This window comes from Dendropsophus ebraccatus, chromosome 7 (genome assembly GCF_027789765.1).
Source record: "Dendropsophus ebraccatus isolate aDenEbr1 chromosome 7, aDenEbr1.pat, whole genome shotgun sequence".
In the NCBI taxonomy this organism is placed as follows: domain Eukaryota; kingdom Metazoa; phylum Chordata; class Amphibia; order Anura; family Hylidae; genus Dendropsophus; species Dendropsophus ebraccatus.
The window spans coordinates 42,839,937-42,866,022 of NC_091460.1; the positions used below are offsets into that span (position 1 = coordinate 42,839,937).

Consider the following 26,086-nt stretch of genomic DNA (forward strand, 5'->3'; position numbering starts at 1 on the left):
TTCATAAATGTAATACTGAATAAAGTCCATAGGGCTCTTCAATTTATTTATCTATTTTAACTTATCAAAAGCCACTTTGTTTTTAATTGGACTTAACCCCCATGATGCTTTAGTGTTCTGAGTCTAACATAAAAGCAACATGTTCTTCTATTACAACACCTATTCAAGGAGATAAAAGGCACTTCTGGCAACAGACATTCACACAGTTCTCAAGATGTAACAGATGTAACAATAAAAGGAAAGAGGGGGTGTAACCTTATTATCATGTAAGTTAAGGTAGAAGTATAGCTTCAGCAAATACTGTTATTATTTTATATAATGAATTATACAGTATTACAATCACTGCATCAGCTGAAGATGTAATGTATATATTGTGGGGCCTCTTGACTCTTAAATAGAAGGCAAAACTATACTTACCTTCCTTACTCCTCTGCGGCTGTCTCCATGCTGGCCTTCCTGCTTAGCCAACCAGTGGCTGAAGATGACTATCACTGCTGAAAATTGTTTGGCTGAGTAGCAAGGTGTTTGTGTAACAAATATACAAGGAAGTGCAGTACAGCGGGGGAACAATGGAAACAGTGGGAGAGGCAGGGGAATGAGGAGGGTAAGTATATACATTTTTTTGTTCTTTCTAACCGTGCCCTAAGTGCAGTTATACTTTTTCAAATTTGAAATATTTATGGAGGTTATATTTATGGGAGTCTGAATATCACCAAAATTTTAAAAAAATATATATATTTTTTTAAGAGAATTGTTTTTACTTTATTTGTCCCTGTTTACCAAAAACAAAGAACTTTTATAGCATAGTTCATATGGTAATTGCATGATGTCTGCAGTACAGAAAGAAGTGCATTGAAATGACGGAATGCAAGTGGTGTTGCTCTACATAGTACAGCTCTACATAGTTGGTAGCCATTGTTTCGCTTTACTATTTGCACCACAGTTATCCCTTTGGGTTCAGATGATTGATCGTGATCCATTTTAGTCTAGATTCTCACGTAGAGGCCACAATCAATACAGCACTAATATGCAGGTTACCTCAGTATCAAATTTCTTGAAGCCAATATGGAAACCAAGCTTGTATGTTAATGCACTTTTCGCTGTTTTATGGCCATTTCATCAGAACCCAGCCTTCTATTCACCAGCTCCACACACGTTATGCCTGGGCCATGTGTTCCATCTGAAGATCATTGTGGTCACTATAGGGCAAGTTCTTCTCTAACTGCTCCACAGGCTTCTCCTCAGGTGGATATTTCTCAAGCTCCTTTACACATGGAGGAATTTCATTTATCTTCGCAAACGCTTGGTCGATTTTATTGAATGTCTTGTTCTTGGTCTCTGGCAACACAAAAAAGATATAGAGGCCGCCTGCCAGGCAAATTGCAGCGAACACTAGGAAGCCATAGGTTTCCAAGCCATCCTATTAAGACAAAAGACAGATGTCAAATAAATGGGGACCCTGAAATCCCTCTAGAAATATGATTTACAGTTGTATTTTTTTTTTTTTTCATTAATCTTTTTATTATTTTCCAAAAGACAAAGAAAATATATACTAATATATAAAGTCATACAATAATAGAATAATTCATTAACAATACTTATTACGATAATAAATTTATTTAAAGACCCACCCCCCACCCAACCCAACGAGAGAGGGAAAAGGGGAAAAGAGGAACGAGCCCCCCCTCCCAAAAAAAAAAAAAAAAAAAAAACATTTATTAATTAACTTATTCCAACCTTAACCAATTTCCCCAAATTTTTTTATGTTTATGGACCGCTTTTAAGGAGCATGATTTAGCTTTATACTCTTCAAATTTACATACCCTCTCAACCAGACCAACCCACTCCTGTAATCTTGGCGAAGTATCAGAGAACCATTTTCTAGCAATAAGGACCTTTACCAGGGCAACCAACTTATTCAACAGGGATCCCTTCCCCCCATCTCCCGGAAATGCACCAAGAAGCAAGACAGGAATATCTGGTTCAGTCATTGAAATTTTACTTCTACAGAGGTAATCTCTGACCTCGTCCCAGAATCCCTGTAAATGGGGACATTCCCAGAATAAATGAATGAAGTCCGCCTCCTCTAAGTGGCATTTCGGGCATTCTGAGTCAGACCTGCATTTTCTCTGATAAAGATCAAGGGGGGAGAGATATAATCTATAAAGAAACATGAGCTGTATAAGTCTATGAGCTGTATTAACCGAACAACTCTGAACATTAGCTACCGCACGGTCCCAAACCTCATCTGCAACCACTCCTATCCTCAATTCCCATTTCTCCCTTGTTTTTATCAGTGCACCCCTTTCTCTTTCCTTTATTAACATCCTATAAATCACGCCCAAGTGTTTCTTCCTTTCCGGAGGGTCTTTAATATAATCTATAACTTTATGTGCAACAACCTCCCACCCCATTTCAGACCCTGTTGCTCTAAATGCGTGCACTAATTGATAATACCATAGTTTTTGTGTCTCCACCAAAGAGTGTCTATCCTGTAATACATTAAATGGGCAGATATTACCGTCCTGTACTAGCTGTGAAATATATTTAACCCCTTTAGCTATCCAAAACTGTGAGTCTACCATCTTACAAAATTCTTTTAAGTGGACATTTCCCCAAATAGGTGAAAAGGACAACCACTTCACCCATTCACTTTACATATTCTTTTAATTGCGTGCCACACTTTAATATATAAGTCTCCCTGTGTCAAAACTTTTACGCCACCCAGTGCAGCCTCCAACCCTACAAAAAAGTCATCAAATTTACCTCCTAAACTCCCAAAGATATATTGTACAATTACAGAAGTTTCCCAATTTTTGAGGATTTGAGCGTTAATTGCAAAGAAGTAGAATTGCAGATGAGGAAGGGACATGTCACCCTCGCCCTCACCCTGAGACCAGATATCATATTTTATTCTGGGCCTTTTCTTCCCCCAAATGAACCCGTTCAATAAGCGGGTTATTTTAGTAAACCAAGATTCAGGTATCCATACGGGGGAAGCATATAGCAAATACAAAATCTGCGGGAAAAGAGTAATTTTAACTATTGCCATTCTATCTGCCATAGAGATTGGCAGTCTGCCCCAAAATTCTATCTTACTTGTGATTCTCTTCAGCAACGGTGCAAGGTTACATTGGATGAACCTGTCCACTCTCGAGTGGATCTTAATCCCAAGGTAATCCAAGGTTTCCTCTGGTCTCAATACCGACACCGAAGTCAAAGACAATCTGTCACCTTCATCTAGTTGCAATAATGCTGACTTCCCCCAATTAATTTTTAAACCTGACATAATACCATACTCCGAGACAATATTAATTACACGTTCGACTGCTTGTTCCCGCCCCCTCACAAAAAGCAACACATTATCAGCATAAAGGAGTAGTTTCTCATCTCTGCCCCCAATACCGAACCCCTCCACCTCTGCTGATTCTTTCAGAGTTAACGCCAAAGGTTCAATAAAGAAGACATATAACAAAGGGGATAGGGGGCAACCCTGTCTAGTCCCTCTTTCAAGGGCAAACCAATCAGAGGAGGTATTATTATATGAGACCCTTGCGACCGGGGAGGAGTAGAGTAACCTTACCCAGGCAATGAACTCCTGTCCCAGGTCGAAAAACTCCATGACCTTCCATAGGTATCCCCATTCCACCCTGTCAAATGCTTTCTGAGCATCAAGAGACAGGATGGAACGGGGAACCTCACTATCCAACTGCATATTCGCACAGGTTCTAGTAATATTATCATAAATAACTCTGCCCGGCACAAACCCTGCTTGCTCCGTGCCAATAAGGGAAGGGGCAACCTTAGCCAGGTGAAGAGCAAGGACCTTAGCGAAAATTTTGCAATCACAATTTAATAATGATATCGGGCGGTATGATTCTATTCTATGGGGGTCTTTTTGCTTCTTCTGTATTAGTACAATCTCAGCTTCTCTCATCGTGGGGGGGAGGGACCCATGTTCCAAAGATTCATTGATTGTCTCGGAGAGCATTGGAAGGAGGATGTCAGCAAATTCACTGTAAACTTCAAACGGAAGACCATCTAGTCCTGGAACTGACTGTCCCTTAAAACTATCCAATGCAATACGCAAATCCAGTATAGTAATGGGAGCATTCAACATCTTTTTAAAGCCAGGGTCAATCTTTGGAACAGATAATCGAGATAGGAAACTATTAATAACATTCTGGGGCGCAACAATCTCCTTATTGTATAATCCTACAAAAAAATTATATATAATCAGTCTAATATCATCAGGGTTATTACACAATATGTTATTTGCATTATATAGCGCGGGGATATGGACCTTGCCTTCATGAGATCCTATACTGGAAGCCAGAAACTTACCAGGTCTACCTCCTTCCACAAATCGTTTCTGACCCCTAAAAAACATAGCATGTTGAGCCTTATTAACCAAAAAAGTGGAAAGTTCGCCCTGTGCCCCCCTCAAAAGAAGCCCATTCCCCCGAGAGGGATCCAGGGCAACCCCACTTCCCCACTTCCGCCCTCCCCACCGCATCCCTGAGAGTTAATTCCTGTTTAGAAAAAAGTTTATTTTTATAACTTACTTCTTTACACAGAACACCTCTTAAAAAGGCTTTTAACGCATCCCACACCATGTGTTGATGGGCTGAACCTCTATTAGTTGTCCAGAATTCCTGCAATTCAATTTTAATTTTATTTTTTTGATCCAGAATAGAGAGCCAATAAGGATTAAACCTAAAACACTTTATATTACTCCTATTTCCAGGGCAACTAATAGACACAACCAAAGGAGAGTGATCCGATAATGATCGGGTCTCATATGATAAACCAGTTATATATTTTATCATGCTACTATTGCAGAAGGCTAAGTCAATACGAGAAACAGAGACATGAGAAGAACTAAAACAAGAAAAAACCGGCTCATCACCCCTTAAGCATCTCCATATATCAATCCATCCGCTTTCTTCAATAAATTTACTTAGTGCAGTACGCCCCCTTATTTGTTTCAAAGGAGGACCCCTACGATCTTTTGCAAAGTCCAGAACACAATTAAAGTCCCCAATAACCAGATAGGGAACATCCCCTTTGGAAAGCAGAAACTTAAGAAAATCAACCAAAACAAGTGAAGAGAACGGGGGAGGGACATAGAGGAAGGCGATAATCAACTCCATATTATAAATCACTGCATGTAAAAAAACATATCTCCCGCCTATATCAATTTTCTTCTCTATCAGCTTGAAAGGGATATTCTTATGTATATATACAGATACTCCAGAAGAGTAACTAGAAGCAACTGCATGAAAAGAATGGCTAGCCCATCTACAATTCATCCTTATAAGAGAATCTGACGTGCAGTGAGTTTCCACTAAGGAGACAATACAAGGCAGATGTTTCTGTACTAAGTCAAACACCGCCCTCCTCTTAGCCCTATCCCCCAATCCCCTCACATTCCACATAAAAATTTTAAATGCCTCCGCCATTTATCCCAAAGAGAGAAAAAAAAAAAAAAAAAAGGGGGACCCCGTTCCTCCATCCCTCTCCCCCTCCCCTCCCCACCCCCCTCCCCAAACCCTTCATGTCGCTCCGCATTCCTAAAAGCCAGAGTGACTCCTACCAAACCGTTTACAGCTCCTCACCCCCCCCAAACCCCCACAACCCCCACCACCGCCTAGGAGAAATCAACCAATATACATAGCTATAGACCCTCGCTGTCCAACCATCTAAGGGCATCACCCGGCTGGGAGAAAAAATGAGTCACATCTTTATATATTATTCTAAGTTTGGCTGGAAATATTAAAGAGAAAGAAATATTCGTCTGATGTAATCGCTTCTTGATGTCTCTGAATGACAATCTTTTTGCTTGTGTGGACCTAGAAAAATCCGGAAAAAAAGAAATTTTGTGACCACTATAAACGACTGGCTTCTGTCTGGCCATCTTAAGGATAGTATCTCTGTCACCGGAGCAGATAGTTTTAATAATCATAGTCCTAGGGGGGCTACCCGGGGGCAAAGGCCTGAAGGGAATTCTATGTGCTCTTTCCAGCGCGAAAAAGGCTGAAAAGGACTCTTTGCCAAACGTCTCCTCCAGCCATCCTTGACAAAATTTAATAGCATGATTGGCTTCAACTCCCTCAGGGAGACCCAATATTCTGACATTGGACCTCCTAGCTCGGTCCTCTAATTCCGCAACCTTTTCTTGAGTGGACAACAATTGCTGCGAAATGTCTTTGACCATACATTGCAAGTCCGAGACCCCCTTCTCCAATGGGGAGATAGATTTTTCACAATCCGTAATTTTATCTCTCATTTTGTTCATATCACCTCTAATGAGGCCAATGTCCGAGGATAGAGCGCCAACTGTCAAGGTTAAATCTGATATCGCTTTATTACAAGATCGTACTTCAGCAAAAATTTCGTCAAGAGTGATTGTCGGCGCCTCGGCACCCTTCTCTAGGGTTTCCTGAGGCTCCTCCCCCTCCTTCTGCAGCACCCCAAGTCTAGAGCCTGTAGCAGGATTTTTTTCCAGGAGTGGCGATGCCAATGGGTGGTTACGAGTTTTGCCAACTGCTGGAGAATGTAAAAATTGGTCCATTTTTGGGGACACAGCAGTCACTGTTTTCCTTTGCACCGATTTCGTAGGCATATTTGCAAGTGACCCCCAGGCACCACAAATCCGGATTTAGTTATATGTCGGCCAGAGATCATTCCACTTGCTCAACTCCAACAAGCGGCAGGCAGCTAAAGCTTAAGGAGAGTCTGCTTCCATCAGAGCGTTCACCTCTGCACAAACACGTCGGAGAGACGCTCAATCTCTGGCCTCGAGGCTTTTTCAAGGACCCCAGCAGGTCACGTGACCACCATAGCTGCCCGGCTGTCTGCCTGCCCGCCGCCAGGGCCATCACCCACATACCGCTACGGAGGGAAAACGCTCCACGCCACATCAAGACTGGGTTCCGGCCACTCTCCACTTCGGTGCTCCAGATCCTTCACCGCAGCAACAGTGAGCAACTCCCCGTTAGGCCGGGCATTCCTCTGACCAGCTCAGAGTCACAAGGGCCCCACCAGCACAACCCAGCCTTCACTCAGCATCCGGGGAAGCGAGGGGTAAGGCGGCGGGGATTCAGGAGGGAGGGGGAGGAGACCGGAGCTGTGCGTCCTACATCCTGACGCACCGGCGCCTCTCAGCCCCTTTCATTTACAGTTGTATTTAAAAGTATCAGAACCCCTGTTTTATTATTAGTAGGGATGAGTGAACTTTTGAAAAGTTCAGTTCAGTTTGATCCGGCGAACTTTTGTGAAGTTCGGATTCGTACCTAAAACGAACCTTGCTATAACGGCTGAATAATTGCAGCTACAATAGTGGGAGTCTGATAGGGTATAGTTTTGTTTAGTTGCAGTTGCTATTACAATGAAAAAAAGTGGGAAAAAATCAAAGTGCAAAAATAGTGAAAAAAAATTGCCGGCAATAATACTGCACCCTGTAATAGTTAATATTTCATTAATAAATAATAGTTTTGTTCTAAAAAAAAATCTATTTTCATTGTAAAATAGATTATTTAAAACGAATCAATGCTTTTGAAATTAAATATACTGTTAGTAAAAAAATAAATATATAAAAAAAAAATTCTTACAGTATATTTACTTGAAAAAGCATTGATTCATTTTAATTATGCTATTGAAGAACGAAAATAGATTTATTAGAACGAAAATGTGCTAAATCAATTAAATATTTTTTTAGCACAATAGCAACATTAGAAGAAACATTTTGATTTATATGTCCGCCCAGCTGATTGGCTAAGTGGACATATAAAGAGCCAGAGCTGACACACTGAGCTCAGTGTGCCGGGGATCGGCGAAGAGATCAGACCTGGGAGGGTGAGTAGAAACCTCTCACCCCCTTTCCCTGTACTGCACCCATCCCAGCAAGGAAGTGGGGCACTTAACCACTTCCTTGCTGGTATAGGTGCAGTCTGACATCAGTCTGGCCCCCAAGGGGTCAAGTGGGGACCCTTACTTAACCCCCTGGGGGCCAGATTGTTCAGTATGGCACCCAAAGGGTTATGGGGGATGCAATGCATCCTCCTTTAAACCCTTGGGTGCCACCTTGTAAGCAGATGTAAAGATGCTGCATACTGTAAGGTGCACCCACCGCTCACAATGATGGGTGTTGTGCTCCTGTTTGTGCGTTTTTTGTGTGTTTCTCCCTTTTTGTTTTTCAGATATCAGTATCCTGTGGATTACGTCGATGACCAGTGGTTGTTTGGATTTTCTTTTTTTTTATAAAATGGTCAACAAGCGGTGTGGGGGTGTTTTTCAGTACTTCGCCTAACCTTTCATGGCCATACAAATGTGGTGCATATCATAGGTAAAAGGGTTATCCAGGCTTAGAAAAACATGGTTGCTTTCTTTCATAAACAGCACCACCTCTGTCCTCAGGTTGTGTGTGGTACTACAATTCAGTTCAATTTACTTCAATCAACTTAGCTGCAATAGCACACCCAAACTTAGGGCAGGAGAGAAGCTGTTTCTGGAAGAAAACAGCCATGTTTTTCTGGATATCTGTCTGTCTGTCTGACTGTGAGTTCCTGTCCTCACAATCATCAGGGTCCTGATTAAAGATAAGCAATGTTTTTCAGAATAACTTAGAGAGAAGTCCCTACTTCTGTACTTGTTACACAGCAAAACATATATTGTATGTGTATCTCCCTGTAAAGTGCAGTCAGTGTAATTGTTTGGACACTTACCAGACTACTGTCAGATCCACTGGAGCAGTGACCCTTTGACCACCTCAACACCCACCACTGATATTATCTGGTGACCACATCAGCGCCCACCACTGGTAATGCATTGCTGCTCACAGAGCACATTAGCACCCATACCAACAAATGTATACAAAACCCCTAGAGGTAGGTGAGCTGTTGTATGCCTGGCTGCTCAGCGTATAGGAGCAGGGACTTCCATCTTTCCATGTCTCTGCACAAATTTGAATCAGCTGTCAAAGTCGAATAGGATTTGACAACCGATTAAAGCAAATCTCTAGTCCCAATGATTTAACTGATCACCCCCCTACACCATAGTAACAGAGCAATGAGTGTCATCTTCCTGGAAATAGAAGTCTAGAGGCTCCCGTTATAGCTGAGTATTCAATTTTCAGGGTAATAAAGGAGTAAAGTATCTCTTTGGCAAAACATTTTTGGAAAACGTCAACATTCTAATTGAGCTTCACGCTACAGAATGAAGCAGTTCCTTTCCCAGATCATTTCTATATTTAGTACCTCATCTACCCAGGCAAAGGAGCTATTATTACTTTCTGCAACGACTTATTTCACAGCAATAAATCTTTACTGAAGTAAATAAAGTGAAGGAAAATTACAATTATCAGCTACTTGCAAAACTCCTAGAGGGTGCTTAACATAAAACAGGAACTTCCAGTCTTAGCCTCTGTTCACATTACGTCAACGACCGGCTGGATGATCTTTCCGGCCGCAGGGTTCTGATGCGGGTGCAACAGCGTGTGCCCACATCACTACCTCCCGCAGCACACAGTGAAGCAAACGGACTGATAGGGTTTCCTACAGCTGCAATTCATTGAATTGCGGCCGCAGAAAACTGACATGTCAGTTATTTGCGGCGCCGCACGGGATCCCAGCCGGAGCGTATACGATGTGGATCCCATAGATTACTAGGCAGTGTTCACAGGAGCATAAAGTACGGACGTTGTTGGCGGTGGCAACAATGGCTGTATTTATTCGTAGTTTGAACATAGCCTTATAATATTATATCATTATACAGGGGTGGATCATTATGTATTGCCTATACAGGGGTGGATTATTACATAGTGACAAACTAAAGTGTTGGGGTCTGGGTGCTCAGACCTCCACCGATCACTCCCTGGCACATTGCATAATTGGACTTATAAATAGAGTCCGTCTCCTGCAAAAAGTCTGATGAAAGGGAAGAAATGTGTCTATGTTATGCTATGTCTATGGTATCGTTACTATTTGATGCACTTGTTACAATACGCGAAATCCGCTGCAGATTCATGTAGTGTGATGGTCTATAGATTACATATCCGCAGCGGAATTTTCATTCCACTGCGGATATGTAACCGGGCCCCTTTAACCTCCGCAGCCCTGGCCTGGAGCATACATCACCTGCTCCAGGCTCCTGCTTGCTTCGGGGCCTCCTAGCATCTTCCGGTGGTCAGTCAATCAGTGCGCTGCCCCGCCACAGCACACTGATTGGCTGACCACCGGGAGATCTCGGGAGGCTCCGAAGCAAGCAGGAGCTTGGAGCAGGTGATGTATGCTCCAGGGATGCCCCCGGCCCGGAGCATACATAACATGCTCGGTGCTGCGGCTGTGTGAAGCTCCCGGCTCCCCTCACTCCTCATCAGCCAATCAGTGCACGGCAGCACTGATTGGCTGATGGGGGTGAGGGAAGGTGGAAGCTTCACACAGCCACGGTGCCGAGCAGGTAATGTATGCTCCGGGCCTGGGCAGCGGGCAGCCGGGGGTTAAAGGGGCTGGGTCACATATCTGCAGCGGAATTAAATCTGCTGTGGATCCAGTATGTGTGAAGGCACCCTTAAAGGGAATGTCACATCAGAAAATGGCATACATTACAATACTGTCTTCATGGTAAACACATCTTAAAGTTTTTTTTTTTACTTTTTTATTTTTACGTCACTACCTATAGTATAGGAAAAAAAATAAAAATCCTGCAGTTTTCTCCGTGTTCAATAATATTATTAAAAAGCTGATACTTCCTCTTTTGTAGAGATCACTTCTCAGGAGTCATCGTATTATCATTATGGTTTGATTACATTGACAGATTATATCAGTATGCACATAACTTGGGATCAGGGCAATAATAAGATACATGGTCACAGCTCCCCTCCTCCTCCTGGCAAAGTGACTTCTGCACAGGTCACAGAGCATGTCTAGAATAGTCCGCTTCAGGTCCTTAGGTCTATGTGGCTCCAGTAAAACATAAGTCTAAATGCTATAGGGAGCAGCTCTGTCAAGATGTACAGATCCATAATCATGTACAGAAAATAGAATAAAGATATTTTCACAATCAAAAGTATCAATATGTGGTTGTAATTACTAAAGAAAAGGTGATGAATTCTTAAAAAGCCTAAAAATCATCATCAGCATGTAAGCTATGATAAAGCTGTAGTGAACAGTCTAAACTGTGTACGATGCCCTGGGGTGGGATCTGTTACTTAGAGAACAGTCTCTTAGATGTCTTCCTCTACCTGTGAACCAAGGCACTGCCTCTCCCATATCCCTTCCTCCTCCTTCATAGGGGTTCCTTGCTAGTAACGTGATGTCTGAGCTACCTATAGATATATTACAACATTTCCTATATTCATTTGTATTGTACTATTGAAGTCTGTTGAAACAACAGTGCCTATTTAACACTTTAAAATGAAACAATTATCTCTGATTGCTATGGGCAACAAAATAAGGTATAGAAAAATGCCTATTGTTTCAAGTTTATTTAGTTTTTTACAGTTGTGATATTTGCATGTTGTACTATGCGAAGATCTCTGGGGTTTCTCTATTTTCAAAGGCAAGAAAAATCCCAACATCCTGTACAATAAATGAACAAGCTACCCCCCAATATTTCAAATATATATACGCTATAATATTATGCAGACAACAAGGATCCATTGACCCCATCAATGGTCTGATAACAATCCTCCAAAATAAGAGCGTGCTCCATAGACAATAGAAGAGATGAAGTAATCACGGAGGTCATTAGCACAGTATCCTGTGACAATAATTAATATGACAGCGCCGCAAGGAGATCTGCAAACATTTCTGTCAAAAACAAAAAAATCCAATGAATTGTATTTGTTCATAGGGTCACGAGTGATACCGGGAGGTTATAGAAGGACAACCATGTTTATTGCCAAGGGCTCAAAGTGTACTCTCTGCGCTACAGCATGCAATGACAAATATTAGAAATATGTGGACTTTTAATGTTACAATCATTTTGGAAACATTGTATAGATTTAGTGTCATTAGGTCACTTCTGCTCAGAAGGAGTCGACTACAAAGGGTTCACAGAATAAATGTTGTTTCCTGAGAGCAGGACTAATACTGTACCAGTATTAAAGATTAATATGCAGAACAGAAAAAAAGGCTAAGAAGCCAAATAATTCTATCAAGAGCAGGGCTGTATGAACAGCTGCTGCTGCCCTAGGCACTAAACTTGAAGACTCCCCATCACAGGATTGGTAGATTTGTAGGTAATAGCTTCAGGCATCACATTTAACACCGCCACACCAGACCTGACCAATACCACCATACTGTGACTGGATAACACCGCCACACCAGACCTGACCAATACTACCATACTGTGACTGGATAACACCGCCACACCAGACATGACCAATACTACCATACTGTTGCTGGATAACACAGCCACACCAGACCTGACCAATACTGCCATACTGTGACTGGATAATACCGCCACACCAGACCTGACCAATACCACCATACTGTGACTGGATAACACCGCCACACCAGACATGACCAATACTACCATACTGTTGCTGGATAACACCACCATACCAGACCTGACCAATACTGCCATACTGTGACTAGATAACACTACCATACTGTGACTGGATAACACCGCCACACCAGACATAACCAATACCACCATACTGGGACTGGATAACACTACCATGCTGTTACTGGATAACACCGCCAGACCTGACATGACCAATACCGCCATACTGTGACTGGATGACACTACCATACTGTTACTGTTACAAAGACAACAGATTTACTGGCAAGTCAGAAAGGGAGGTAGGAGACTACCTGCTCCCTGGTGCTGCCCTAGGCACAAGACCAAGGGTGCCTGGTGGTAAATACGGCCCTGATCAAGGGGTGTAGTTAAAGAGGGTGCTAAGAAGACACCAGTATTATAAATGACATGGGGTAGGTGGGGAGGTGTAATTCTTCTGGGTGTAGACAGGGTTTATACAGTAATAAATGTCAGCGCTAATGTTCTGGTGGTTGATGACCCTCATGTAAAATATGAAAAGGAAAAAAAAAACTGTCACTGTCAATTAGATGGAAAGACATCATTAAAGTAGTACTCCAGGTGGGAGGGCTTTTTTTTCACTATAGCCGGGGAGGGGTTGATGAAAGCAATGATGTCCACTTACCATCCTGCATCACAGTGCTCTGGTTTCTTCCTGGTCTATGATACTGCTTGAGACATGACGTTTCAAGATTGCTTAACCATTCAGCGGCTGTGTAGCAGGATCCCACCTCTGTTGCTAAATAGCTGACCGGTCTTGAAACGCCTTGTCTCAAGCCACGTCATAAACCAGGAAGCGGCCGGAGACTGGAGCAGCGTGATGCGGGACCCAGCGATGGAACCGGGGAGATAGGGGAATTTTTTGTTTTGATCCACCCCCTCCCCAGCCATAGTGAAAAAAGCCCTCCCGCACGGGGTATCCCTTTAACAGGTCACTGATGTTGCTGAATCTCTGTTCTTCTACCTAAATCAAGACTCTCATTCCAGCAGATCTGGCAAAACTAAAAAATACATTACCTCCAAACTGGACTACTGCAATATGCAGTATATACTGTACAATAACACAATGATGATAATTCACCTTGGTACTCTCTACCTTAAGGCTACAAACCCACTTGGCGGGTCTGCAGCGAGTCCCCTCGCTGCGTATTTGCAGCGAGACTCGCTGCAGATCCCGGCCCTATACTTTTAATGGCAGACAAACACGCAGCAGGGATGTACATCCCTGCTGCGAGTTTGTCTGCAGCCCACCCCATTAACCCCCCGGCCGCTGGAGCTGATACTTCACCTGATCCCGACTCCGGCGGTTCCCGATGTCTTCAGCAAGCCGGAGCGGGGACCAGGTGAAGTATATGCTCCAGCCAGCCGCCCGCAGCCCCTTTAACACCTCCCGCAGCCCCGGCCACCCGATCGCCCCCCGCAGCACCGATCGCACGCCCCCCCCAATCGCCCCCCCGCAGCACCGATTGCTCGCCTGCCCCCCAATCGCCCCCCTGCTTTCACTGGGACACCTTCAAAAAACGGTGCTCTGCGCCTACAAGTCCAGCAAACAAAATATACCTCCTAAAGGAAGAGGGGCTGCGGCACTCTCTTCCAATCCAAAAAGTGTTTATTCCAACAGTAAACGCTGCATGCGCTTCATCATAGCTATGATAGGTTATAATAAAGTGCATGTAGCGTGAAAGCGATTTTTAGATTGGAAGCGAGTGCCGCACTCATTCTTTCTTCAGGAGGTATATACTGTACAATAAGTCTGCCATTATAGGTCAATATAGCTGGTGCAGCTAACATACTGTACGTATCCTGCTATTCTCACAGGACTCTGCATAAGAGATTGGGAACCTTTGGCCCTTCAGTTGTTGCAGTTACAATTCCCATCATACCTGGACAGCCAAAGCTTTAGCTTTAGTTTTGCAACAGCTGGAGGTAGAGAATTTATTTAAGTCATTCTACACTGGTGCCCACAACTATACTGCAGTCTTCTCATTCTACACCGGTGCCCACAACTGTACTGCAGTCTTCTCATTCTACACCGGTGCCCACAACTGTACTGCAGTCCTCTCATTCTACACCGGTGCCCACAACTGTACTGCAGTCCTCTCATTCTACACCGGTTCCCAGAGGTGTAGCTAGGCTCTACTGCACCTGGGGCAAAGATTCAATTTGGCGCCCCCCCCCCCCCCCCGTATGCGCAGTCAGCACAGGGGGGGCAATGTATATATATATATATTTTTTTTTTAATGAAGTTTAGGGGAGCGATAGTTTAGATGAGCAATTCGGTAATCTCTACCGGCAGCACTAGTGTGGTGTTCACAATATGGGATACATAATGTCATATTTACTGTGTACCTGGAATGTTCCCATTTAAAATTTGGTCCCTAAGTACCTCAACGTAGGCGCCGATGTCTCCACTCCCTGCTGTCTGTACCTGAGGAGCAGGGCCGTCTTACCCATTGGGCTTGGTAGGCGGCTGCCCGGGGGCCCTTGCGTCCTAGGGGGCCCCTGCCCTCTGTGACATACCTGTATTTTTTGCTTTATAAGACGCACTTATAAAACTAAGTGCGTCCTATAAAGCCAAAATGGCTCCCAAGCAGTGCCGAGCACCGCAAGGAAGCCGTCCCGCCCGCCCCCTGTATTGCTGCTCACTATGCATTTGCATAGTGAGCGGCCCTGAGCGACCCCCTCCGCCCGCCCCTTCTATCGCTTCTCAGCTGAGCCGATCAGAAGCCCAGGAAAGTGCAATGAGCAGCATTTTCCTGGGCTTCTGATCGGCTCAGCTAAGCGGCGATAGAAGGGGCATGCTGGGCGGGCGGTCCAGGAACTCAGCCGGCCCCAGCAGCTGATGTCTCCCGGCAGCGCGCTCCCGTCATCCTCCGGAAACAGGCAGCGGGGTACAGAGACGCTGCCTGTGTCCTGGATGTGTCGTGCAGCCGGACACTTCCGGCACAGGCAATCTCTCTGTACCCCGCTGCCTGTTCCCGGAGGATGACGGGAGCGCGCTGCCGGGAGACATCAGCTGCTGGGGCCGCCGGACAGGTGAGTAACTGGTTTGTTGTTTTGGGGGGCACTGGCTACTATGGGGGCACTGGCTACTATGGGGGGATTGGCTACTATGGGGGGCACTATATGGGAGGCACTATATGTGGTGATTGGCTACTATGGGGGGCACTATATGTGGGCATTGGCTACTATGTGTGGCACTATATGCAAAGATGTGGGGGATTTGATGGCGGCGGTTGGGGGGGGGCAATTCGCACCTCTGCCCAGGGGCCCATAATGCTGTTAAGACGGCCCTGCTTAGGAGGCGCCGTTGTCTTCGCTCCCTGCTGTCTGTACCTGGGAATTGGGAAGCAGCATTGTCTCCCCTCACTGCTGTCTGTACCTGAGGAGGCGCCATTGCTGTCTGTACCTGTGAATTAGGAGGCGACGTTGTCTCCGCTCCCTGCTGTCTGTACCTGTGGAGGCGCTGTACCTGTGAATTAGGAAGCAGCATTGTCTCCCCTCACTGCTGTCTGTACCTGAGGAGGCGCCTGCTGTCTGTACCTGTGAATTAGGAGGCGCCGTTGTCTCGGCTCCCTGCTGTCTGTACCTCTGGAGGCGCTGTTGTGTCCATTCCCTGCTGTCTGTACCTGGGGAGGCGCCGTTGTCTCGGCTCCCTGCTGTCTGTACCTGAGAAGGCGCCGTTGTCTCCGCTCCCTGCTGTCTGTACCTGAGGAGGCACCGTTGTCTCCTCTCCCTGCTGTCTTTACCTGTGAATTAGGAGGCAAAGCTTCCTAATCTATCTCCAGTGTGACACCCAGTGTAATGTGATTCTAAGGTGCCTTCTCCTAAGGTGCATAGGTACGCTCAGCGGTAGAGTTGATCAAACTTCGGGAAAACCTAGTTTCGAACTCGAACATTCACAAACCTGCCACATTAGATTGCTGATGCCTTCCCGGTCCGTGGGTAAGGAGGAGAGTACCCAGCTATTACAAAGGCTGAATCCCGGAATTCCAGGCGGTACCCGGGCTGTCTCCTCCTTCCCCATCACCAATCTAATGCGGCAGGTTAGTGAATGTTTGAGTTCTATACAACCTAGGATTTCCCGAGGTTCCATCAACTCCACTCAGCAGCGGAGACAACAGCAGTAACACCTCCAAGGTATTCCGTCACCTCCAGTAAGGTATTCCGCCACCTCCAGTAAGGTATTCCGTCACCTCCCGTAAGGTTTTCCATCACCAAATTCAAAATAGAAATAATTTAGAAAAATGACAGGTACAGGTGCTTTATAGATCGGCGTAGGGAACCTTGGCTCTCCAGCTGTTTCAAAACTACAACTCCCATCATACATAGACAGTCAAAGCTAAAACTTTGGCTGTCCAGACATGATGGGAGTTGTAGTTCTGCAACAGCTGGAGAGCCAAGCTTTCCTACCCCTGCAGATACTAGGTAAGGTTTATATAAATGTGATATATATTTGGATAGGGCAGTTATTAAGGGGTTAAGTATAGAATAATGTACAGCCAGACCCCTAAATAGACATTGGACCCCAACTCTCTTGTGTGCCCCCCCCATCCCGGACAAGTGTCACCCTGTCCCCCCTGCCCCCCCTCCCCAGACACTGGTATCTTTTTTCTGCGGTGACATCATAGTCACATGTCAAGGTCCTTCACAATCTCTTTACTGTACTGTCTCCTGGCTGCTGTTTAGCCCTAATTTGCGCAAAATTGTGGTAAAAACACCACGATTATGTGCAAATTATAGCTAATCAGCAGCCAGGAGACAGTACAGTATGGGAAATACCTCTTTTGATGAAGTAAAATCGTCCCCTGCCTCCCCACACTGACAGAGGGCAGGAGGCTTTCAGGCTGCCTTATCCACTGGGATCCTTCTCTCTCTGCTCCCTGTGATGGCGCCCCTCCTGGTCTCGGCGCCCAGAGCAGTTCCCCCCCCTGCCCCCCCCCCCCCCCAGCTACGGCCCTACCGGTGCCCACAACTGTACTGAAGTCCTCTCATTCTACACCGGTGCCCACAACTGTACTGCAGTCCTCTCATTCTACACCAGTGCCCACAACTGTACTGCAGTCCTCTCATTCTACACTGGTGCCCACAACTGTACTGCAGTCCTCTCATTCTACACCGGTGCCCACAACTGTACTGCAGTCCTCTCATTCTACACCGGTGCCCACAACTGTACTGAAGTCCTCTCATTCTACACCGGTGCCCACAACTGTACTGCAGTCCTCTCATTCTACACCAGTGCCCACAACTGTACTGCAGTCCTTTCATTCTACACTGGTGCCCACAACTGTACTGCAGTCCTCTCATTCTACACCGGTGCCCACAACTGTACTGCAGTCCTCTCATTCTACACTGGTGCCCACAACTGTACTGCAGTCCTCTCATTCTACACTGGTGCCCACAACTGTACTGCAGTCCTCTCATTCTACACTGGTGCCCAGAACTGTACTGCAGTCCTCTCACTCTACACTGGTGCCCAGAACTGTACTGCAGCCCTCTCATTCTACACTGGTGCCCAGAACTGTACTGCAGTCCTCTCATTCTACACTGGTGCCCAGAACTGTACTGCAGTCCTCTCATTCTACACTGGTGCCCACAACTGTACTGCAGCCCTCTCACTCTACACTGGTGCCCACAACTGTACTGCAGTCCTCTCATTCTACACCGGTGCCCACAACTGTACTGCAGTCCTCTTACTCTACACTGATGCCCACAACTGTACTGCAGTCCTCTCACTCTACACTGATGCCCACAACTGTACTGCAGTCTTCTCATTCTACACTGGTGCCCACAACTGTACTGCAGTCTTCTCATTCTACACTGGTGCCCAGAACTGTACTGCAGTCCTCTCACTCTACACCGGTGCCCACAACTGTACTGCAGTCCTCTCATTCTACACCGGTGCCCACAACTGTACTGCAGCCCTCTCACTCTACACTGATGCTCACAACTGTACTGCAGCCCTCTCACTCTACACTGATGCTCACAACTGTACTGCAGTCCTCTCATTCTATACTGGTGCCCACAGCTGTACCGCAGTCCTCTCATTCTATACTGGTGCCCACAGCTGTACTGCAGTCCTCTAATTCTACACTTAAGCCTTCGGCTGTACTGCAGTCCTTTAATTCTACACTGGTGTCAATGGCTGTACACACTACTTCAACTACTATTCAGTGCTAGGTTTGCATGATGAGGATAATTCACCCAGTTAGATGGTTTTAGTATCTCATCGCCTACGTTTGTTAATTAACAGATGTTTCCTATAGTAACAGGTTAGGGGTAATAGTACAATATATTTTCCTTATAACGGATGTATAAGTGGGTTTTAAACCTGGATGGATGTGACACTCCAGTTACTATAGTAATACTGAAATATCTGTTTTTATGACCGTTTCAGCATCTTTCTTAGCCTTACCTTTAAGGTTCTGATTTATTGATGAAAAATGAAGAATGTAATACTTAAAGGGAATCTATTAGCTGTAATTCATGTTCCAAATTGCTGACACTGCTGTAAGGTCAAAGATACATATGATACCTTTCATAGGCTGGGTTCACACACATTATATTTCAGTCAGTATTTAGTCAGTATTTTGCAACCTCAACCAGGATCGGATTGAAAACACAGAAAGGCTCTGTTACCACAATGGCGAAATTGAGTGAATGGCCGCCATATAAGGTAAATAACTGCCACGATCCCAGGTGTCTAGTGGGGTGGATCGCAAAGTGAAAAATTGTGCATTTTTGGTTGCATCAAATCCAGAAAAATTGTAATAGAAAGCTCACAGCCCCATAGACCAAAGGATAAAACCGCGCATATGCGCTATCAATCCGATAGAAAGAACACATCATGGCGCAAAAAATGACACCTGACACAGCCCCATAGACCAAAGGATAAAAGCGCTATAAGCCTGGGAATGGAGCGATTTTAAGGAACGTATATTTGTTAACAATGGTTTGAATTTTTTACAAGCCATCATATACAATAAAAGTTATACATGTTACATATCGTTGTAATCGTAACGACTTGAGCAACATATATAACAAGTCAGTTTTACCCCAGGGTGAGCGGCGTAAAAACGAAAAAACCCCAAATAAAAGAAATGCGTTTTTTTTTTTTCAATTTCACCACACATTGAATTTTTTCAGGTTTCGCAGTATACTTTATAAAAAAAAATTCAGCCTGTCATTGCAAAGTCCAATTAGTGGTGCAAAAAATAGGGGCTCATGTGGGTTTCTAGGTGAAAAAATTCAACTACTTTAGCCTTTTAAGCACAAGGAGGAAAAAACGAAAAAAACTAAAATTTTAATTGGCCTGGTCCTCTAAGGGTTAAAATAACAGAAAATATTTGCCATTAAATGGCGGCCATCCACTCAATTTCAACATTGTGTGAACAGATCCTTTCTGTGTTTTTAATCCACTCCTGGTTTTGGTTGCAATATGAGGACCACAATGCTGCCTAAAATACAGTATACTGTGTGTGAACCCAGCCTTAGGCTACGTTCACACTACGTAAGTTTCCGGCCGTAGCGCGTTCCGTGAATAAGCGGCCGGAAACTTACGTAGTTTGTGTACAATGGAAAGTATACGATCTACGGGCGCACAGTTCACACTACATACGAACTTACGCCCGGATCGTATGCGGCGCCGTAAAAAATGAACCAGACCATTGTTTCCGGACGGAAATGCCGTAACTTACGCCCGTAGTGTAACATGCGGTCCCGTACGTAGTGGTGATTTCTTCATTTTGCCAGCTTTTTGTTCCGATCCAAAAGTGTCCAATTGTGGGGTGTCCGGGGCTAGGCGAAGATTTCCAAGTAAAAGACTGCTGTTAGATCGCTACGAAGAGCGCTCGGGAAGCGTAAGTACGCTACGGGCGTAAGTTCGTGGTCCGTACGTATCCGGCCGCAACTTGCGTAAAGTCCCGGCCGGAGTTTCATACGTATATGTCCGGCCGCGAATAATATGCGGCCGGACATATACGTAGTGTGAACCTAGGCTAAGACTGTATTCAGCTGTGTTCCAGAATGTAGAATAATGGTTTTATTGTCTGGTACAAGGAGTCAAAGGGGCTTTTCCAAGCTCCTGAATAGCTTCAAGCTGCAATGCCTCCTCTCCCCCCCACCTCCCTGCTGAATTAGACTCTCCCCCTCCTGCCTCAGTGTGACACTGTTTCTCTATGGGAGGGCTTACGCACCTCCATGTGCATCGCTCTACACTCAATGAACTGACATGTCAATTCTCTGCGCGGAAATCTGCAGGAGCGGAGCCGCGGGAGCCCTCCCAAAGAGATACAGTGTCACAATGAGGCATGGTGGAGAGTTCTGCCGTGGAATTCCGCCACATTTGCTCAATGTGAACATACCGTTTCTGTGACAGGAATTGTCCATGTTGGAAGCAAATCCCCATCGAAAACCTCTCCTGCTCTGTACAGTTCCGGCCATAGACAGAGGTGGAAGCAGAGAACAATACTTCTTGCAGGACATACGGCAGTACTGGAAAACTTGAGATTTTTAAAGCGACTCTGTACCCACAATCTGACCCCCCAAACCACTTGTACCTTCGGATAGCTGCTTTTAATCCAAGATCTGTCCTGGGGTCCATTTGGCAGGTGATGCAGTTATTGTCCTAAAAAACGACTTTTAAAGGGGTTATCCAGTGCTACAAAAACATGGCCACTTTCTTCCAGAGACAGCACCACTCTTGTCTCCAGCTTGGGCTGGGTTTTGCTGCTCAGTTCCATTGAAGTGAATGGGGCTTAATTGCAAACTGTACCTGATCTGGAGACAAGAGTCGTGTTGTCTCAGAAAGAAAGTAGCCATGCTTTTGTAGCACTGGATAACCCCCTTAAACTGGCAGCCCCGTGCCCAGTGGCTGGTGCTTGGATTGTGTATGCATTAGGCTGGCACAACCTCTCTGTCCCTCCTCCCCGCCCTCCTCATCATTAGGAATGCTCCAGGCAGATTGTCTCCTATTCCTCAGCTGTGTGAATACTGAACATGGGCTGGATAGTTAAGGCACCTGTGCAATGTTCAGATAGAAAATTCAGAAAATGTTCCATTGGCATTCTTAATGATGAAGAGGGCGGGGAGGAGGGACGGAGAGGTTGTGCCATCGTAATGCAAACACAATCTAAGCCATGGCCGTTGGGCACGGGGCTGCCAGTTTAAAAGTTGTTTTTAGGACATGAAACTGTATCACCTGCCAAACGGACCCCAGTACAGATGGATTAAAAGCAGCTATCCGAAGGTACAAACGGTTTGGGGGGGTCAGATTGTGGGTACAGAGTCACTTTAAATAGAAGTAATTTACTACTCTGCATAACTTTCTTACACCACCATCATGAATGTATGAAGATGACACATGGTAACAATCATCTGGAATTCACAAAAGGTCCTTAAGTATCATAATCTTAATTTTTCAGGTTATGGTGCTACTGAATTGAGCAGGAACACAAGTTGATGTGGAGCCAGATGAAGACCAGGATGATATTTCCTCTATAAGCTTGAACCACATGTACCACTGGGAGTTAGCTGGTGTGTTTCTGTTACCTCAGGGCTTTAACATCTCAGGAAGTAGCTCAGGACAATAACAGATGCAAGGTTGCAAGGTTAACTGTCCAGCACTTGTTGCTGTTTCACAACTATGGGAAATGTAAACTGACCAAGGACTGTGCCCCTGTTTGGTGAGGGTAAAGTTATTTATAGCATTACACTCCTCTCTAGTTTCGTTCTTCTTGCTTCTGGTGTCCAGTCTACTGTTGTAACCTATGAAACACCAAGGGAACTCCAGGGTTCCATTGGCCAGGCACTGTATTTGCATGTGCTCTGTGGGAAAACAAGGGTCAAAGATTCCACTCCAGCTATTGTGACCCACCTGTGTATGGAACTACAATTATATTTTATTCTCCTGACCTGATTTATGACACCATCTCTGGCATAATGTGAACTATTTTACAGTCAATGCATATGTAGTAACATCTGGTGATGGATGGATTATCAATCATGTCTGTCAGACTGTTTAATGTGCAAAATCAATCAATAAGATCGTATAGGTTGTCTGTATGACTCCAAGCATTTCAAATATGTGAAAGTATCATTACCAATCCGTCCTATCAAGGATTCCATACAACCCCCGCCACATCACACATTGGTGTTAGATAGTAAATGAATTGCTAATGATATTGTCATTTCCTCATTGTTCGCTGCCATCTTGGCTTCATTTCTCTCTTTCTCCCTTACCTCCAGCTCTCTATTTTTGTAGTTTTTTTTTTTTTTCTTTGCCGTATTTTCCTTTCCTCATTTTCCTTTCCTCATTTCTCCTACTTTTTCTTTCCTACCCCAGTTTATTGTTGTCTTTCCCATTTTATATTTATTTCCTTGTGGTAACCAGGGGCTGCAAGGTGGTAAATGCCGGAGCTATGATGTTATGGTACCACTGCAGCACTTGTCAAGGGGCCTGAGTGGTATATAGCTCTCTCTAAGTCCTAAAACACGCCTGTTAAAGTGTTCCTAGTGCCCCCTCCTGTCAGCATTGCCCTCTTTAAATACTAAGATCACTGTGATAGCAGGTAGACTGAAGAGAAACATGGGCTTTCATTTTGTTCACTTAAAAGGCAGTTTGGTAAGGGAAAGTCTCTGGGTTTTGGTGACTTAGACATGACAATAGTGGTGGGTGGACTACCTTGCGAGGGACTGTCCATTATGCATAGCACTATGCTGTAAGGAGGTCCTGACAACCTTGAAATCAGTTTTGATTACTAGAAGAAAACCTGTATTCACAGTGAAAAGAAATTTGCAAGCTGAGTACACAGAATGGCACATCCAGAAGGACAGAACCCAGGCGGGACAGTGTCTGTTTTAGCCTAGGAACTTGGTGAGTTGCAGCAGGGCACATCGGTGAAAAAGCAATCTTCTACAACTGCTGTATTGAGACTGAAGTCCAACGAAGTTGCGGGACTCAGAAGACTGGAAGATGATGCCCTCAGTGTGGACAAGCTTGGGTCCCTCGTGTTGCAGTCCACCACTGGCAATTTAGTGGGCCTGGCTCTCAGAAACACTGGAAACAGTGGCATATCAGAAGTACAGCAGCTCTGGACCAGGCACTGGCTAGAAGGCCAGGCTTTGTGTTAGACACTCTCTGGCTCTGAATATGACTAGGTAGAGTACAGGCAGGAAAACGGTAACACAGAAACACCGGATGACCCAAGCCCCCACTATCCACCTATCTTATACTGCATGGGTGAGCTCCCAGTGGTGGAGATAGATACTTTGGCTGGTGGTCCTTTACTGTGCCTAAACTAGGGATGTATCTTGAGCAGGTGGCAGACAAGAAAAATGTGCTTAGGCACATACAAACAACCCCTTACATACTTTAAGCTTGTGCTTGCTGTAAATGAATAGCATACAGTGTGTTGAGGATGTTATTTATTTTGTATATTTTGCAAAGCCATTAAAATATTGTAAAGTGCTGCGGAATCTGTTGGCGCTATATAAATAAAAATTATTATTATTATTATTATTATTATTATTATTATATGGTGCTTGACTTCCGTAAGTAAAAACTAGTGCTATGCAAGTAACTTTTTGTACCTAAGCATATGAAATAATGACACAAGCCTTAGTAGAAGAACACCACTCCCAGGATATATATATATATATATATATATATATATATATATATATATATATTGTAGACATGTCACTGGAGATGTGTTCGAGGGGGTGTACATCTCACCTAGGCTGATGCATAGTGTGAGATGGTAAGTCCAGGAGGGATCTGTTGCTCAGCAGTGCTATGCTGCTGAGTTATTATTTATTTTTTCCGGGCCTGGATTTACTGGAATGGTGGATAGGTTGGTAGTGGGATCTGCCATTCCCTCCCCCTCGATCCAGTGTGGGTTTTGGGATCAGGTGAGCTCTGATCCCAATCAGCCTAAAGGCCCTATTCCACCAACAGATCTGATGACAGATTATCTGCCAAAGATTTGAAGCCAAACCCAGGAGTGGATTTGAAAAGAGGAGAAATCCAGTCTTTCCTTTATGACCTGTTCTCTGATTATAGTCTGTTCCTGGGTTTGGCTTCAAATCTTTGGCAGATAATCTGTCGTCAGATCTGTTGGTGGAATCTGTCGTCAGATCTGTTGGTGGAATAGGGCCTTTAGATTTTTCCGTGCACAAGATAATACTTTTACATTGTAATTTGGAACAGCACTCTTACAGTGCATCTAAATTAGTGAAAGACACAGATAATTGCAGTTTACATCCTTCATTCAAAGATTTAGAACTTAATAAAACATAAGTAGTGCCACCCTACACCTACTCAAACAGCAACAGGGGCAATGGCGGATTATAATGTAGGCGGTTTGGGCGGCCGCCCGGGGCCCGAGGCTCCGGGGGGGCCCATGCCTTGCCGCCCACATTATAATGCCGCCCACATTATGATGCCGCCCGGGAGGCCTCCTCGCCACTGCACTCTTGTGGCCGCAAGCATTGTTTCGCTTGCGGTCACAAGAGTCTCCGGCTGCCTCCGTCTGATGCGCGGCTGCCGGGGGTGTCCGGTCCTCTCCCCGGCAGCGTGCGCATCACACAGCTCCTAGTGCCGCCTGGGGCCTTGACTTCTGGTACTGGGAGCGCACGTACCGGAAGTCAGGGCCCAGGCGGCACTAGGAGCTGTGTGATGCTCACGCTGCCGGGGAGAGGACCGGACACCCCCGGCAGCCGCGCATCAGACGGAGAGAGGATCGACGGGGGAACGCAGGGTAGGTGAGTTGTATTTTGTTATTTTTGTGTTATTTACTCACTGGGGGGGGGGACCATCTATAAAGGGAGGGGGGAGAGGGGGACCATCTATAAGGGAGGGGGGAGAGGGGGACCATCTATAAGGGAGGGGGGAGAGGGGGACCATCTATAAGGGAGGGGGGAGAGGGGGACCATCTATAAGGGGGGAAAGGAGGACCAGCTATAAGGGGGGGAAAGAGGGGGACCATCTATAAGGGAGGGGGGAGAGGGGGACCATCTATAAGGGAGGGGGGAGAGGGGGACCATCTATAAGGGAGGGGGGAGAGGGGGACCATCTATAAGGGGGAAAGGAGGACCAGCTATAAGGGAGGGAAAGAGGGGGACCATCTATAAAGGGGGGGGGGAGAGGGGGACCATCTATAAGGGAGGGGGGAGAGGGGGACCATCTATAAGGGGGGAAAGGAGGACCAGCTATAAGGGGGGAGAGGGAAGAGGGGGACCATCTATAAGGGGGGAAAGGAGGACCAGCTATAAGGGGGGAGAGGGAAGAGGGGGACCAGCTATAAGGGGGGAAAGGAGGACCAGCTATAAGGGAAGAGGGGGACGAGCTATAAGGGGGAAAGAGGGGGACCAGCTATAAGGGGGGAAAGAGGGGGACCAGCTATAGAGGGGGAAAGAGGGGGACCAGCTATAAAGAGGGAAAGAGGGGGACCAGCTATAAAGAGGGAAAGAGGGGGACCATCTATAAGGGGGGAAGAGGGGGACCATCTATAAGGGGGGAAAGAGGGGGACCATCTATAGAGGG

At 45.4% G+C, this 26,086-nt stretch overlaps 1 protein-coding gene across 1 annotated transcript in view; it reads right to left on the bottom strand.

Moving 5' to 3' along the window:
• Positions 1-787: 787 nt before the first annotated feature.
• The window catches only part of LOC138797364 (solute carrier family 2, facilitated glucose transporter member 9-like), a 133,337-nt gene continuing 108,038 nt past the window's right edge, over positions 788-26,086 (bottom strand). Inside the window, exon 4 of the mRNA XM_069977412.1 lies at positions 788-1,420. Within this exon, the coding sequence (XP_069833513.1) occupies positions 1,314-1,420 (107 nt within the window). The 3' untranslated portion in view covers positions 788-1,313. The remainder of the gene's footprint in view (positions 1,421-26,086) is intronic.